At 40.8% G+C, this 14,104-nt stretch overlaps 1 protein-coding gene across 1 annotated transcript in view; it reads left to right on the top strand.

The window, feature by feature from the left end:
• The first annotated feature begins 252 nt into the window (after nucleotides 1–252).
• Nucleotides 253–14,104, top strand: part of PRKAA1 (protein kinase AMP-activated catalytic subunit alpha 1) — a 40,200-nt gene continuing 26,348 nt past the window's right edge. Inside the window, exon 1 of the mRNA XM_021671852.2 lies at nucleotides 253–561. Within this exon, the coding sequence (XP_021527527.1) occupies nucleotides 435–561 (127 nt within the window). The 5' untranslated portion in view covers nucleotides 253–434. The remainder of the gene's footprint in view (nucleotides 562–14,104) is intronic.

The raw sequence follows: 14,104 nt of genomic DNA, 5'->3' as shown, positions 1-14,104 counted from the left end.
TGCGGATCTGCATCACCCTAGCGGGCGTGATGACTCCAGTTCTTATCTACCCTCTGGAGTCACCCAGAGAGGGGGTCTTCTCCGATCCCCAAGTGGTAATTAGGGGAGATCACAGCGGGCAGAAACTCCGCCAGAGGAGAAAAGAGCCAGGGGACGACTGTCCGCTTCAACGTTCCAGGAAGCCCCTCCGCGTGCCAGTGGGCGGGCACCCAGGCCAGAGGATGCAGGGCGAGGAGGCGGGTACCGGTGCCACTCCCGGCGGCCCTCGCCCGCCCCGCCAGGGGGAGCGTCTGCGCCCGACGGCGGCAGCAGGGCCTAGGCGGGCGGCGCAGGGCGGTGGCTCGGCTCGGCGGCTGCCCTCCCGCGTCCCCACCCCCTCCCCGCCCGCCCCCGGCGCGGCCCTGCCCGCCCCCTCCGCCCCCTCCCGCGGCGCCATGCGCAGACTCAGTTCCTGGAGAAAGATGGCGACAGCCGAGAAGCAGAAACACGACGGGCGGGTGAAGATCGGCCACTACATTCTAGGGGACACACTGGGGGTCGGCACCTTCGGCAAAGTGAAGGGTGAGAATCCCCGGGGTTAGGCTCGGCCCCAGGTGGGGAGCCGCAAGACTTCCGCTTTCCGCACCTCTTCATCCTCCCCCGCCCCCTACGTCCCTCCTCTCCGGGGCTGGGTAGCCCCTGTCCGGGCTCCAGTGAGAGCTCTTTCCGGTTGCCGCGGGGTTGCGGCGCGGCCAGCCCTGGGCGGGTGGGGGTGGGGTGGGGACCAGTCGCCATGGCGACGGCGCCGCGGCCGGAGGGGCCAGTAGTTGCGAGGGGCGGGGTTGCGGAGGTGCAAACTTTCCCAGGTGGGGCAGGCGGGCGGCGAAGCGCGCTCTGGGTGTTGGGAGGGGGCGCTGGGCGCGATCCTCGGGGAGGCGGCCAACTGCGCGCCCGGGTTGTGCTCCCATGGCTCAGGGCCAGCCCATCGCTCCTTGGCGGTCCTCGGCGTTGTCCGTGTTTCCGTCGTCTGTAGGAGGCTGTCGATTACCGGCCCCTGCTGTTTCCCGAGTGTGAAATGTGTTTCCGCAAAAATAAGATTGCTTTTTGGGTAGCCTACATCATTTTCTTTTTAAAGGCCATCTCAGGTTTTCTTCTGAGCGGTTAATGAATATAAACTGGTTCAGTATTTGCGATGCATGGTTTACATTCTGAATGAGACTCTGCCTTTAGTGTTTCTGAATTATCAGGAGTTTCTCTGTGCGAAACTTGGTTGTTAGTGCAGATGTTGCCTCCAGATAGTATTCATTACTTTATTAATACAGTTCGTTTCCACTTATTTTCAAAGGTTTTTTGTATTTTAATAAACGATTTAAGTGCATATCATTTGAACTTGTGTTTAAAGAAAGATGTACTGGGTGCATTGTACACCATTCGGGTGATGGGTACACTAAAATCCCAGACTTCATCACTGTGCAGTTCATCTGTGTAACCAAAGGCCACTTGGACCCCTAAAGCTATTGAAGTTAAGAGAAAAGTGTGGACTCTTTCAAAACAATATTCTGGAAGTAAGCTTGTTCTACAGTCCACCAATTCTGGCAAAAAACGTTTAATTGCAGGCTTTGTGAGGTATGACTCTTTTTTTCTTTAAAATATTTGACTTAGTTATTATAAGGGATGTAGAGAAAGGAGGTTTGGAACTGATAAAAATGCATCATGCATTGGCTTTGGATAAATAATAGACTGACTTGCATATAGTAAGTTCTTGGTAAATACTGACTTGAAAGAAAAAAAGTTTGTGAAAGTCTGTATGATAACTTAACTGAGACTTGCTCTCCCAGAGCTAAATAAACATTTTCTGATTTTGTCTAGGGTTGGAAGAGAAGAACCTTTTCTTCTCTTGCCATTTTCTGAGTCATAGAATTGGAAAATTGCTGTATATCCCACAGGGAAGCAACTGCCTGAATCTTCTTATGAAAATCGGCAAGGCCGACAATGTCAGGAGGAAGTAAGAAGCAAAATGCCAGAATCTGGTAATAACAGCTGTTAGGACAGGTCCATATAAGGCCAGTAAGATGTTTTTGTGCCCTGGAAGTTTTAAATTTATTTTTGGCTATGATATTTCTTGTTAGCAATTACAAACTGCTTTTTAGTTTACAAGTATTTGTAAAAAAAAAAAAGTTAATTTTTGCCCCCACCCCTTCCCAGAGTTCGGATTAGATTAGGGTGTTCATTAATCCCCCTAATATAGACTTGAATGAAGCCAGGTATGGTTTTTTCCCCCTACAAGACAGAGTCTTGCTCTATCACTCAGGCTGGAGTGCCTTGTCATAATCTCGCTCACTGCAACCTCTACCTCCCGGGTTCAAGCAATTCTGCCTCAGACTCCGGAGTAGCTGGGATTACAGGGGCACACCACCATGCCCAGCTAATTTTTGTATTTTTAGTAGAGATGGGGTTTCACCATGTTGGCCAGGCTGGTCTTGAACTCCTGACCTCGTGATCTACCCACTGTGGCCTCCCAAAGTGCTGGTATTACAGGTGTGAGCCACTGTGCCCGGCCTGATCTATTTTATTTGCTAAGTGGTTTTTGGCATGGGAGGTAGTAAAGCAAGAAGAGATTTTTCATCCTCTGCATTTGATCTGTGGTATGGTTGTTACATGAATGTCTCCAGTGACTTTGCTGTTTCTTAACCTTCACTTCTCCACCCACATGTACTTCTCTTGGAGTACCATACTCTGTTAGAGTCAACAAACTCTCCAAATGTACAAAGGCCAATATTAGTCCAAGGATCATGAGTTTTATAGATATGTTTAGATTTGTTCATAATCACATTTGTTGATGTTGATCAGAATTTTTAACCTCTTAATTTTTAAGTTATTTAACAGTTGGGATGCTTTTTGCCAAAAGTAATAGAAAACCCAGCTTAACCTAGTAAAGAACTTACCTGTGGTTCTTTCTCCAGAGCAAGGAAGGTCAGCATACCTCTTAGGAGTCTTATTGTCTCATCCATTCCCTCTGGCTAGAAATGCCATGTGCCAATTGGCTTATGCTGGTGTTCATAAGCAGGCATTAGCAAGGGGGATGGCATTACCGTTGAAAGAATATGACCCACCCTTTGATGTGTCAGTGAGTGGGAGACATCTTTTTTTAAATTTTATTTTTAAAAATTTTCCATAAGTGATTGGGGTACAGCTGGTATATAATTACTTGAGTAAGTTCTTTAGTGGCGATTCGTGAGATTTTGGTGCACCCATCACCCGAGCAATATACGCTGCTTCATATTTGTAGTCTTTTATCCCTCGCTCCCCTCCTTCTTTTCTTTGCAAGTCTCCAAAGTCCATTGTGTCATTCTTATGCCTTTATGTCCTCATTGCTTAGCTCCCACTTGTCAGTGATGAGAACATACGATGTTGGTTTTCCATTCCTAGGTTACTTCACTTAGAATAATAGTCTCCAGTCTTACCCAGGTCACTGCAAATGCTGTTAATTCATTCCTTTTTATGGCTGCGTAGTATTCAATTGTGCATCTATATACCACAGTTTCTTTATCCATACATTGATTGATAGGCATTTGGGTTGGTTCCATGATTTTGCAGTTATCAATTGTGCTGCTATAAATATGCATGTGCATATTTGAAAGATACTTATCTTTTTCAAATAACGACTTCTTTTCCCCTGGGTAGATACCCAGTAGTGGGATTATTGGATCAAATGGTAGTTCTACTCTTAGTTATTTAAGGAATTCCACACTGTTTTCCATAGTGGCTGTACTAGTTTACATTCCCACCAGCAGTGTAGAAGTGTTCCCCGTTCACCCTTTTCAACAAATGGTGCTGGGATAATTGGCTAGCCACATGTAGGAGAATGAAACTGCATCCTCATCTCTCACCTTATACAAAAATCAACTCAAGATGGATTAAAGACTTAAACCTAAGAGCTGAAACTGTAAAAAAATTCTAGACGATAACATTGGAAAAGCCCTTCTAGACATGGGCTTAGGCAATGATTTCATGACCAAGAACCCAAAAGCAAATGAAGCAACAACAAAAATAAATAGCTGGGGCCTAATTAAACTAAAGAGCTTTTGCATGGCAAAAGGAACAATTAGCATAGTAAACAGACAACCCACAGAGTGGGAGAAAATCTTCCTTATCAGTATATCTGAAAAAGGACTAATATCCAGTATCTACAAATAACTCAAACAAATACTAAGAAAAAAACAGTGCCATCAAAAAGTGGGCTAAGGACATGAATAGACAGTTCTGAAAAGAAGATACACAAATGACTAACAAACATATGAGAAAATGCTCCGCATCATTAGTGATCAGGGAAATGCAAATCAAAACCGCAATGCGATACTACCTCACTCCTGCAAGAATGGCCATAGTAAAAAAAATCAAAAAGCAGTAGATGTTAGCATGGATGCGGTGAACAGGGATGACTTTTTTTTTTTTTTTGAGACAGAGTTTCGTTTTGTCACCCAGGCTGTAGTGCAATGGTGCCATCTCAGCTCACTGCAACCTCTGCCTCCTGGGTTCAAGTGATTGTCCTGCCTCAGCCTCCCTACTAGCTACGATTACAGACATGTGCCACCATGTCCTGCTAATTTTTGTATTTTTAGTAGAGATGGAGTTTCACTATGTTGGCCAGGCTGGTCATGAACTCCTGACCTTAGGTAATCTACCCACCTCAGCCTCCCAAAGTGCTGCGATTACAGGCATGAGCCATTCCTGGCTGGGAGACATCTTCTAAGTATTTTTGCATAGTGTCGGGGGACAGGATAGATACCTACACATAAATGGGTGTTGTTAGGAGAGAGAAAGGGGGACATGGATACTCAATGAACAGGCAGAAATGGCCACTATAGTGGTGATGTTGATAACAAACACAAACAGCCTTAATTATGCAAGAATTCTTGAAAATAATAGGGTTAGTCATATATTTAGACAATTTGGATTAAAGCTTTTAAAATTAGTTATGCATATTGGTATATTTAACATGAAAAGGGATCTAATAAAAGATATGATGTTGATATGCAGAAAAAGTCCCAGTTTGATATTCCATGCTTACAGGAAATTTAATTTTGCAGGGAGAGTAGGCTGGAAATCCAGAGTGATTGTTTCCTGTTACAGGCTAAAAAATTTGTTGTTACTTAGTGGTAGCATTTTGAGAAGAAAGTTTACAGAAAACTAGGATTATTTTGCGATTATGCTTGAATCATCTTTATTGTTTCCAAGGTATCTTTTCTTTTCCCCCTCTGGTTATCAAGATGTTAGGCTTCATGCCCTTGTGGTCTTCCCAAAAAAAGCATGGATGAGCAAAGAGTCATTGTATTAAAATGGCAGTTTTGTTAGTTTTTCTAGAGAAGATGATCTTTTTTGGTGGGCTGGGTGTGTCTTTGGCAAATGAGTTGTTTATATATATAAACTATTCAGTTGGTAAGTCTTTTCTTTTCTTTTTTTTTTTGAGATGGAGTTTTGCTCTTGTTTCCCAGGCTGGATTGCAATGGCATGATCTTGGCTCACTGCAAACCTCTGTCTCCTGGGTTCAAGCGATTCTCCAGCCTCAGCCTCCTAAGTAGCTGGGATTATAGGTGCCCACCACCATGCCTGGCTAATTTTTTTTTTCTTGTAATTTTAGTAGAGATGGGGTTTCATTACGTTGGCCAGGCTGGTCTCAAACTCCTGACCTCAGATGATCCGCCCACCTTGGCCTCCCAAAGTTCTGGGATTACAGGCATGAGCCACCGCGCCCAGCCTAAGTTGGTAAATATTTCTGTGTAAAACTGCAGTTTCAGCTAAATAGATAACTGTACACTGTGAATGAATTGTAGTATTTAAAAATTCCTTTAAGTAAAAAATATAAATCTGAACTAGTGCTATATATATCAGTGTGAATGAATCTTAATAATATAAGGTTAGAACTCAAAAGCAAGTTGTATAATATGTATAGTCTGATCTTATTTATATAAAATTTAAAAACATACAGAACCACTCATACAGTGCTGGTGGGAGTATAAATTGCTATCCTACCTCTATATGAGAATGTGACAGCATTTATTAAAATTAACCTAACAATTCAGCTTCTAGGAATTATTCTATAGATGTACTTGTGTATGAAATAATGGGTTATTCATTGCCATATTGTTGTAAATATTAATATAAAAGTTTCAAAGTAACCTTTCTAATAGTGTAATAGTTATGGTTTATTCATATAGTCAAATACCTTGCAAACATTAAGGAAGGAAAAGGGAGGAACTTTGTATATTTTAGAGAACAATTTCCAAGGTTTATTTTTAAGAGGAAAAAGAAGTGTGCTTAATATGCCTACCACTTATGTATAAAAGGAGGAGTAAATATGTATCTTAAGTGATATATATATATATATATATATATATATATATATATGGTTACATTAGTTGCTCAGTGTAGGGGACTAGGTTTAGGAGGACATTGAGTTGCACTGTAGATGCTTTTGTACTTTTGAATTGTGTATAGTGCAGTTATTTTGTTATCAAAATATATACGATTACATTTGTAAAAATAAACACAAAAATAATGTTACTATACTTTTTATGGATTCATACACATGTAAAAATATATAAGCATGTGGGAAACACAAACACCAAATTCAGGATAGTGGTTACTTCTGAGGACAGATGAAGGATAAGGGAATCTGGGAGGAGTCATGCAGGGCTCGAGTTGTATCTTCAATGTTTTATTGCTTAAGCTGATGGTGGCTCATGGGTGTTTGGAATGCCCTTGGTATGCTTGAAATGTTTTGTTTGCTTTCTTAAATTTCCATCTATAGCTTTTAAAGCTCACCCTTCCTCAGGATTAAGCTATTTCCTTAACACTTTTTTATTCGTTCAATTTTATAGTGGGAATGAAATGGTTAGGTGTCTAGAATAACTTCAGTAGATATTTCTATCTTTGCTGCATCTCTATCCTATTAAAATCCTCTCTTTCAAAGTATGATCTTGTTTCACTTCAGGATTATATGTCTAATTAGAAGAGCATTTGGTACAATGTTATGCAGTTACACAAAGTTCCCTTTCCATAGCAATAGCATGGTTGTTAGCTAATATTTAGTTGACTAATCTGCTATTCTTGTAAGGGAGACTTTGTGAATGCTGGTAACCTTTGCTCTGAGTGACATGCAAGTCTTCCATGGCCAAAATATCTGTGTTCCATTTCACTTAAAAGCAAAACCTTAGCACTGTTCTAAAACCCGACAGTCTAAAGTTTGAATTTTGAAAAAGGGGGGAAATCCCTTAGTAATGCGTATGCCTGACAAAGTCTATTTACTACATTCATTGATTTATTACGGAACAGCGTTTAGTTTGGCTACAACTGAGTTTACTCAGTGGGGAGAATATTTAGCCTGGTTTTGAGAAAACAGTTTAGTTTCTGATACCGTGCCAAGGCTTTTGTCCCTCTCACTGCACAGTGATGGTGGGGAGTATAGATAGATCAAAAGACTTGAAGTCAGAAGACCTGTCCCAACTGATCACAATAGCTTTACTTCCACAGCTTATAGAATCTTTTTTGTGCATCAGTTTCTTTCTCTGTAAAAGATAATACCTCCATCATAGGTTTATGCTCAAATGTGATAATATGAGTGTCTCCTAAGCTGTTAGATGCTATGTTTTAAAAAGTATTATGCTACTGAAGGCTGGTGTGTTGGCTCTCGCCTGTAATCCATCACTTTGGGAGGCTGAGGCGGACGGATCAAGAGATCAAGACTGTCATGGCCAACATAGTAAAACCCCGTTACAACTTTTTAGTAGTACTTAAAAAAAAAAAAAAATTAGCTGGGCGTGGTGGTGCGCCTGTAGTCCCAGCTACTCGGGAGGCTGAGGCAGGAGAATCGCTTGAACTCGGGAGGTGGAGGTTGCAGTAAACTGAGATTGTGCCACTACACTACAGCCTGGTGACAGAGTAAGACTCCGTCTCAAAAAAAAAATATATATTATGCTACTATGCTACTGAAATTTTGATATTGAGGTATGTTGGTAATTGGATTCAAGGCAAATATTTCTGTTCCTTTGAGTAAGGAAAACATAACAGATTATAATATGATGGCCTTCAATTACCAAGATTTTGCTGAGACGAAAGAGGAAGGAAAAGAATGGGTAAGGTAGAGGGGATATAATGCCTACCCTAAAAGAGAACATTTTAGAGTCATCAGTGTTGGGACATTATTTCAGAATCTTAGAGGGAAAAATTTGTTTCAAATTAGGATCAGAAATAAGTTATACAACATTTAAGAGGTTTCTTTACCATAGGATTTCTCAGAGCTTTAACGTGTTAATAAGCATAATGAGTCTACAAAAGGAACTCACTGTGCTTATTATTAACACATTAAATAATAAATGTGGCTGGGCGCAGTGGCTCACATCTGTAATCCCAGCACTTTGGGCGGCTGAGTTGGGCAGATCAAAAGGTTAGGAGTTTGAGACCAATATGGTGAAACACTGTGTCTGCTAAAAATACAAAAATTAACTGGGTGTGGTGGCGGGCCCCTGTAGGTAGCCCCAGCTACTCGGGAGGCTAAGGCAGGAGAATTGCTTGAACCCAGGAGGCAGAGGTTGCAGTGAGCCGAGATTGCACTTCTGCACTCCAGCCTGGGCAACAGAGTGAGACTCCATCTCAAAAGAAAAAAAAGTATACTTCCTACAGGATGGAAATATACATCCTTTCACAGACTTAATTGATTATGAAATCTTTTTCCATGGAGAGTTTTCAGTTCTAGTATTTTGTAGAACATACTTAAGAAACTTTATTCTAACAGTTTTATCATTTTTCTAGCCCATAGGAAATTAGAATCCCTATGCAGAACATTGGAGAGGAGATTTAAGAGTTGAATCCTGACAGGCTATGAAGACTGGGTTACAAATTCAAAAAGCAGAAAACCACAGGAACTAGAACATTCTAGGCTGGGAGCAAAAAGCCCTATCCAGCTAATAACACCCACGACACTCAGCTAATTTTTGTATTTTTAGTAGAGACAAGGTTTCACCATGTTGGCCAGGATGGTCTTGATCTCTTGACCTCGTGATTCACCCACCTTGGCCTCCCTACGTGCTGGGATTACAGGCGTGAGTCACTGTGCCTGGCCAGCATTTTTTTTTTCTGTTCTGTGAAGGATAACATTGGAATTTTGATAGAGATTGCATTGAACCTATAAATTGCTTGGGTAGTATGGATATTTTAGTAATATTAATTCTGCCAATCCATGACTATGCGATTTATTTCAATTTTTTTTGTGTCATCTTCAGTTACTTTCATTAATATTTTATAGTTTTCAGTATACGCATCTTTTACTTCCCTGGTTAAATTTTTTTGGGTGCTATTGTAAATTAGATTGTCCTTAATTTCTTTTTCAGACAGTTCATTTTTTGTGTGTAGGGACACTACTGATTTTTTTCTTTTTTAAAAAAGTTTATAGTTTTGGAACACATATGCAGGATGTGTAAGTATTTTACATAGGTAAACATGTGCCATTGTGGTTTCCTGCACTTATCAACCCATCACCTAGGTATTAACCCCTGCATGTATTAGCTATTTATCTTGATGCTCTCTCTCACCACCCCTGACAGGCCCCAGTGTGTGTTGTTCCCTCCCTGTGTCCATGTGTTCTCATTGTTCAGCTCCCACCTAAGTGAGAACATGCAGTGTTTAGTTTTTTTTTCCTGTGTTACTTCGCTGAGGATAATGGCTTCTAGCTACATTCATGTTGCTGCAGAGGACATGATCTTTTTCCTTTTTTTTTTTTTTTTGAGATGGAGTCTCACTGTCGCCCAGGCTGGAGTGCAGTGGTGCAGTCTTGACTCACTGCAACCTCTGCCTCCCAGGTTCAAGCGATTCTCCTGCCTCAGCCTCCTGAGTAGCCAGGATTACAGGTGCCTGCCACTATACCCAGCTAATTTTTTGTATTTTCAGTAGAGGTGGAGTTTTATCGTGTTGGCCAGGCTGGTCTTAAACTCCTGATCTTGTTATTCACCTGCCTTGGGCTCCCAAAGTGCTGGGATTACAGGTTCGAGCCACTGTGCCCAGTTGATCTTGTTCCTTTTTATGGCTGCATAGTATTCCATGGTGTATGTGTACCACATTTACTTTATCCAGACTGTTATTGATGGGCATTGAAACACTAGTGATTTTTGAGTGTTGATTTTATACCCTGCAACTTTACTAAGTTCATATATCAATTTTGACAGTTTCTTGCTAGAATAGTTAGGATTGTCTATATTTAAGGTTGTGTTATCAGTAATGTGGCAGTTTTACCTTGATTCCTTTTTGGATGCTTTTTATTTCTTATTCTTGCTTAGCTTCTCTGGCTTGGAATCTAGTACCATTTCTAATAGAAGTGGTAAGAGTGGGCATCCTTGTCTTACTCCTGGTCTTAGAGAAAACAGCTTTTCACTGTTGAGCATTTTAGCTGTAAGCTTGTCATATATGGCCTTTATTGCATTGAGGAACATTCCTTTTAATTTCTTGTGAATTTTTTTATCATGAAAGAATGTTGAATTTTGTCAAATGTTTTTTCTGCATCCTAAATAAAATGACCATATGGTTTTTGTTTTTCATTCTGTTAATATGGTTAATCATTTTTATTGATTTGTATATATTGAACCATCCTTGTATTCCAGGGTTAAATCCCACTTGATCACAGTGAATGATCTTTATAAATGAGTGGTTGAATATGGTTTGTAAGTATTTCGTTGCCAGTGTTTGCATCTATGCTGTGATATTGGTCTATAGTTTCTTTTTTTTTTCTTCTGATTATTGTATTCTTATTATTTTCTTTTAGTTTTCTTTTCTTGTGGCATCTTTGTCTGAATTTGGTATCAGGGTAATGCTGACCTCATAAAATGAGTTTGGGGCCGGGCGTGGTGGCTCACGCCTATAATCCCAGCACTTTGGGAGGCCAAGGCAGGTGGATCATGAGGTCAAGAGATCGAGACCATCCTGGTCAACAAGGTGAAACCCCGTCTCTACTAAAAATACAAAAATTAGCTGGGCATGGTGGCGCACGCCTGTAGTCCCAGCTACTCAGGAGGCTGAGGCAGGAGAATTGCCTGAACCCAGGAGGCGGAGGTTGCGGTGAGCCAAGATCACGCCATTGCACTCCAGCCTGGGTAACAAGAGTGAAACTCCGTCTCAAAAAAAAAAAAAAAAAAAATGAGTTTGGAAGTTTTGTCGCCTTTTCAATATTTTGAAGAGTTTGAAAAAGAGTGGTACTAGTTCTACTTTCAATATTTGGTAGAATTTAGCTGTGAAGCCATCTAGTTCTGGGCTTTTCTATGATGGGAAACTTTAAAAAAAATTATTATTATTATTATTATTATTTTGGGATGGAATCTTGCTCTGTTGCCAAGGCTGTAGTGCAGTGGCATGATCTCGGCTCCGTGGAACCTCTGCCTCCTGAGTTCAAGCAATTCTCCTGCCTCAGGCTCCCGAGTAGCTGGGACTACAGGCATGCACCACCATGCCTGGCTAATTTTTGTATTTTTTAGTAGAGACGGGGTTTCACCATATTGGCCAGGCTGGTTTTGAACTCCTGATCTCAAGTGATCAGCCCTCCTCGGCCTCCCAAAGTGCTGGGATTACAGATGTGAGCCACCATGCCTGTCCTATGATGGGAAACTTTTAATTACTGATTCAGTCTCTTTACTCGCTATTGATCTGTTCACATTTGCAATTTCTTTGTTATTCAGTCTTCTTCTTTTTTTTTTTTTTTTTTTTTTGAGATGGAGTCTTGCTCTGTTGCCCAGGCTGGAGTGCAGTGTCACAATCCCGGTTAACTGCAACCTCCGCTTTCTGGGTTTAAGCGATTCTCCTGCCTCAGCCTTCTAAGTAGGTGGGATTACATGTGTGTGCCACTACGCCTGGCTAATTCTTGTATTTTTAGTAGAGATGGGGTTTTGCCATGTTAGTCAGGCTGGTCTCGAACTCCCAACCTCAGGTGATCCACCTGCCTCGGCCTCCGAAAGTGCTGGGATTACAGGTGTGAGCCACTGTGCCTGGCCTGTTAGTCGGTCTTAGTAGGTTATATGTGTCTAGGAATTTATTCATTTTTTTCCTAAATGATCCAATTTGTTGGCATATAATTGTTCATAGTAGTCTTTTATGACCCTTTGTATTTCTGTGTTATCAATTATAATATCTCCCCTTTCATTTCTGATTTTATGTATTTGAGTCTTCTCTCTTTTTCTCTTAGTGTAGCTACAGGTTTGTCAATTTTGTTTAGCCTTTCAAAAAATCAACTTGGCTAATTTTGTATTTTTAGTAGAGATAGGGTTTCTCCATGTTGGTCAGGTTGGTCTTGAACTCCCAACCTCAGGTGATCTGCCTGCCTTGGCTTCCCAAAGTGCTGGGATTACAGATGTGGCCACTGTGCCTGGCCAGCTTTAACTATTTTTAATAGTTTTGTCTATTAACCTTTATACTAGATACATAATTGATTTACTCACCGCCATTACAGTATTAGTGTGTTTTGGGTTTGACAGTATACTTACGTTTTCCAGTGAGTTTCATAGGTTTTCGTGTTGCTCATTAGTGTCCTCTTTCTTCAGCTTAAAGAATTCCCTTTAGCATTTCTTTTCTTTTCCTTTTTTTTTTTTTTTTTTGGAGACAAAGTCTCGCTTTGTTGCCCAGGCTGGAGTGCAGTGGTGTGATCTCAGCTCATTGCAACCTCTGCCTCCTATGTTCAAGCGATCCTCCCACCTCAGCTTCCTGAGTAGCTAGGATTACAGGCAGGTACCACCACTCCCAGCTAATTTATTTTGTATTTTTAGTAGATACAGGGTTTCACTATGTTGGCCAGGCCAGTTTTGAACTCCTAATCTCAAGAGCTCTGCCTGCCTTGGCCTCCCAAAGTGCTGGGATTACAGGTGTGAGCCACCATGCCTGACCACTGTTTTTCATTCTGTATCTTTTTTCTTCCTCAGATTATATGATTTCCAGTGGCCTGTCTGCTGATTACTAATGGTTTCTTCTGCTTGATGTAGCCTGCAGTTGAACGCCTTTACTGAATTTTTCAGTTCAATTGTACTATTTCTCAGCTCTTTGATTACTGTTTGGTACTTCTTTAGAAAATCTAGTCTTCAACTGATGAATTTACTACATCCATTTCTAGGGTTGTGGTAACAGTGTCACAAACTCAATGACTTACAGCAACAGAAAGTTTTTCTTTCCCAGTATTGGAGGTCAGAAATTTGAAATTAAAGGGGCATCAGGGCCATGCTTCTTCTGAAGGCTCTAGTGGAGAATCTGTTTCTTGCCTCTTCCAGCTTCCTGTGGCTCCTGATGTTCCTTGGCTTGTGGTAGCGTAACTCCAGTCTCTGCCTCTGTCTTCACATGGCTGCACATGCTCGCTCTCTCTCTCTCTCTCTCTCTGTGTGTGTGTGTGTGTGTGTGTGTGTGTGTGTGTGTGTGTGTGTGTGTTTTCTCTCCTCTTCTTGTAAGGATACCAGGCATTAGATATGTTAAGATTTCATCTTCAAATCCTTCACTAACCACATCTGTAAAGATCCTATTTCCAGATAAGATAACAATCTGAGATTCTGGGTTGACATGGATTTTCTGGGGACATTATTTACTCCACTACACTTGTTTTTGTATTTTATATACTTTTAGTTTTCTGCTTTCTTTTTTAGTTTTTGAGTAACTTTTAAATTGGTTTGATAGAATGTGTTAATTAAATGTCTGGAATCCCAAGATACTGAAATTGATATGAGGCAGGTTTTCAGTAAACTGGATTTAGGAAAGAGGTTGTAGTAGCAGTACCTGGCACATAGTAGGTGCTGGTACTCAGATTATTTCTTGAATGAATGAATTTGTATGAACAAATGCATTTCTGGAATAATTCTTACTAGTATGAGGAATTCAGTCTATTCTTTTCAAAACTGTATATACATTAAGAATTTCTCTGATATTAACTTCTGTTTACGTTTTATTAAAAGAATGTATTTTACATGTCTTTAACTTCTGTTTATGTTTTATTAAAAGAATGTGTATTTTACATGTCTTTCTGAGGATTATCTTTTTTTTAAAAAAATAACATATTTCAATTACCATGTTTGGAAAAAGCATAACTTTTTGAGTCTGACCTGGGCTGAAG

Source organism: Aotus nancymaae, unplaced genomic scaffold (assembly GCF_030222135.1).
Source record: "Aotus nancymaae isolate 86718 unplaced genomic scaffold, 86718_ANA_hifiasm-v0.15.2.pri h1tg000014l, whole genome shotgun sequence".
NCBI lineage: Eukaryota > Metazoa > Chordata > Mammalia > Primates > Aotidae > Aotus > Aotus nancymaae.
The sequence above is the reverse complement of the archived record's forward strand: the minus strand, read 5'-3'. Positions and strand labels throughout refer to the sequence as shown.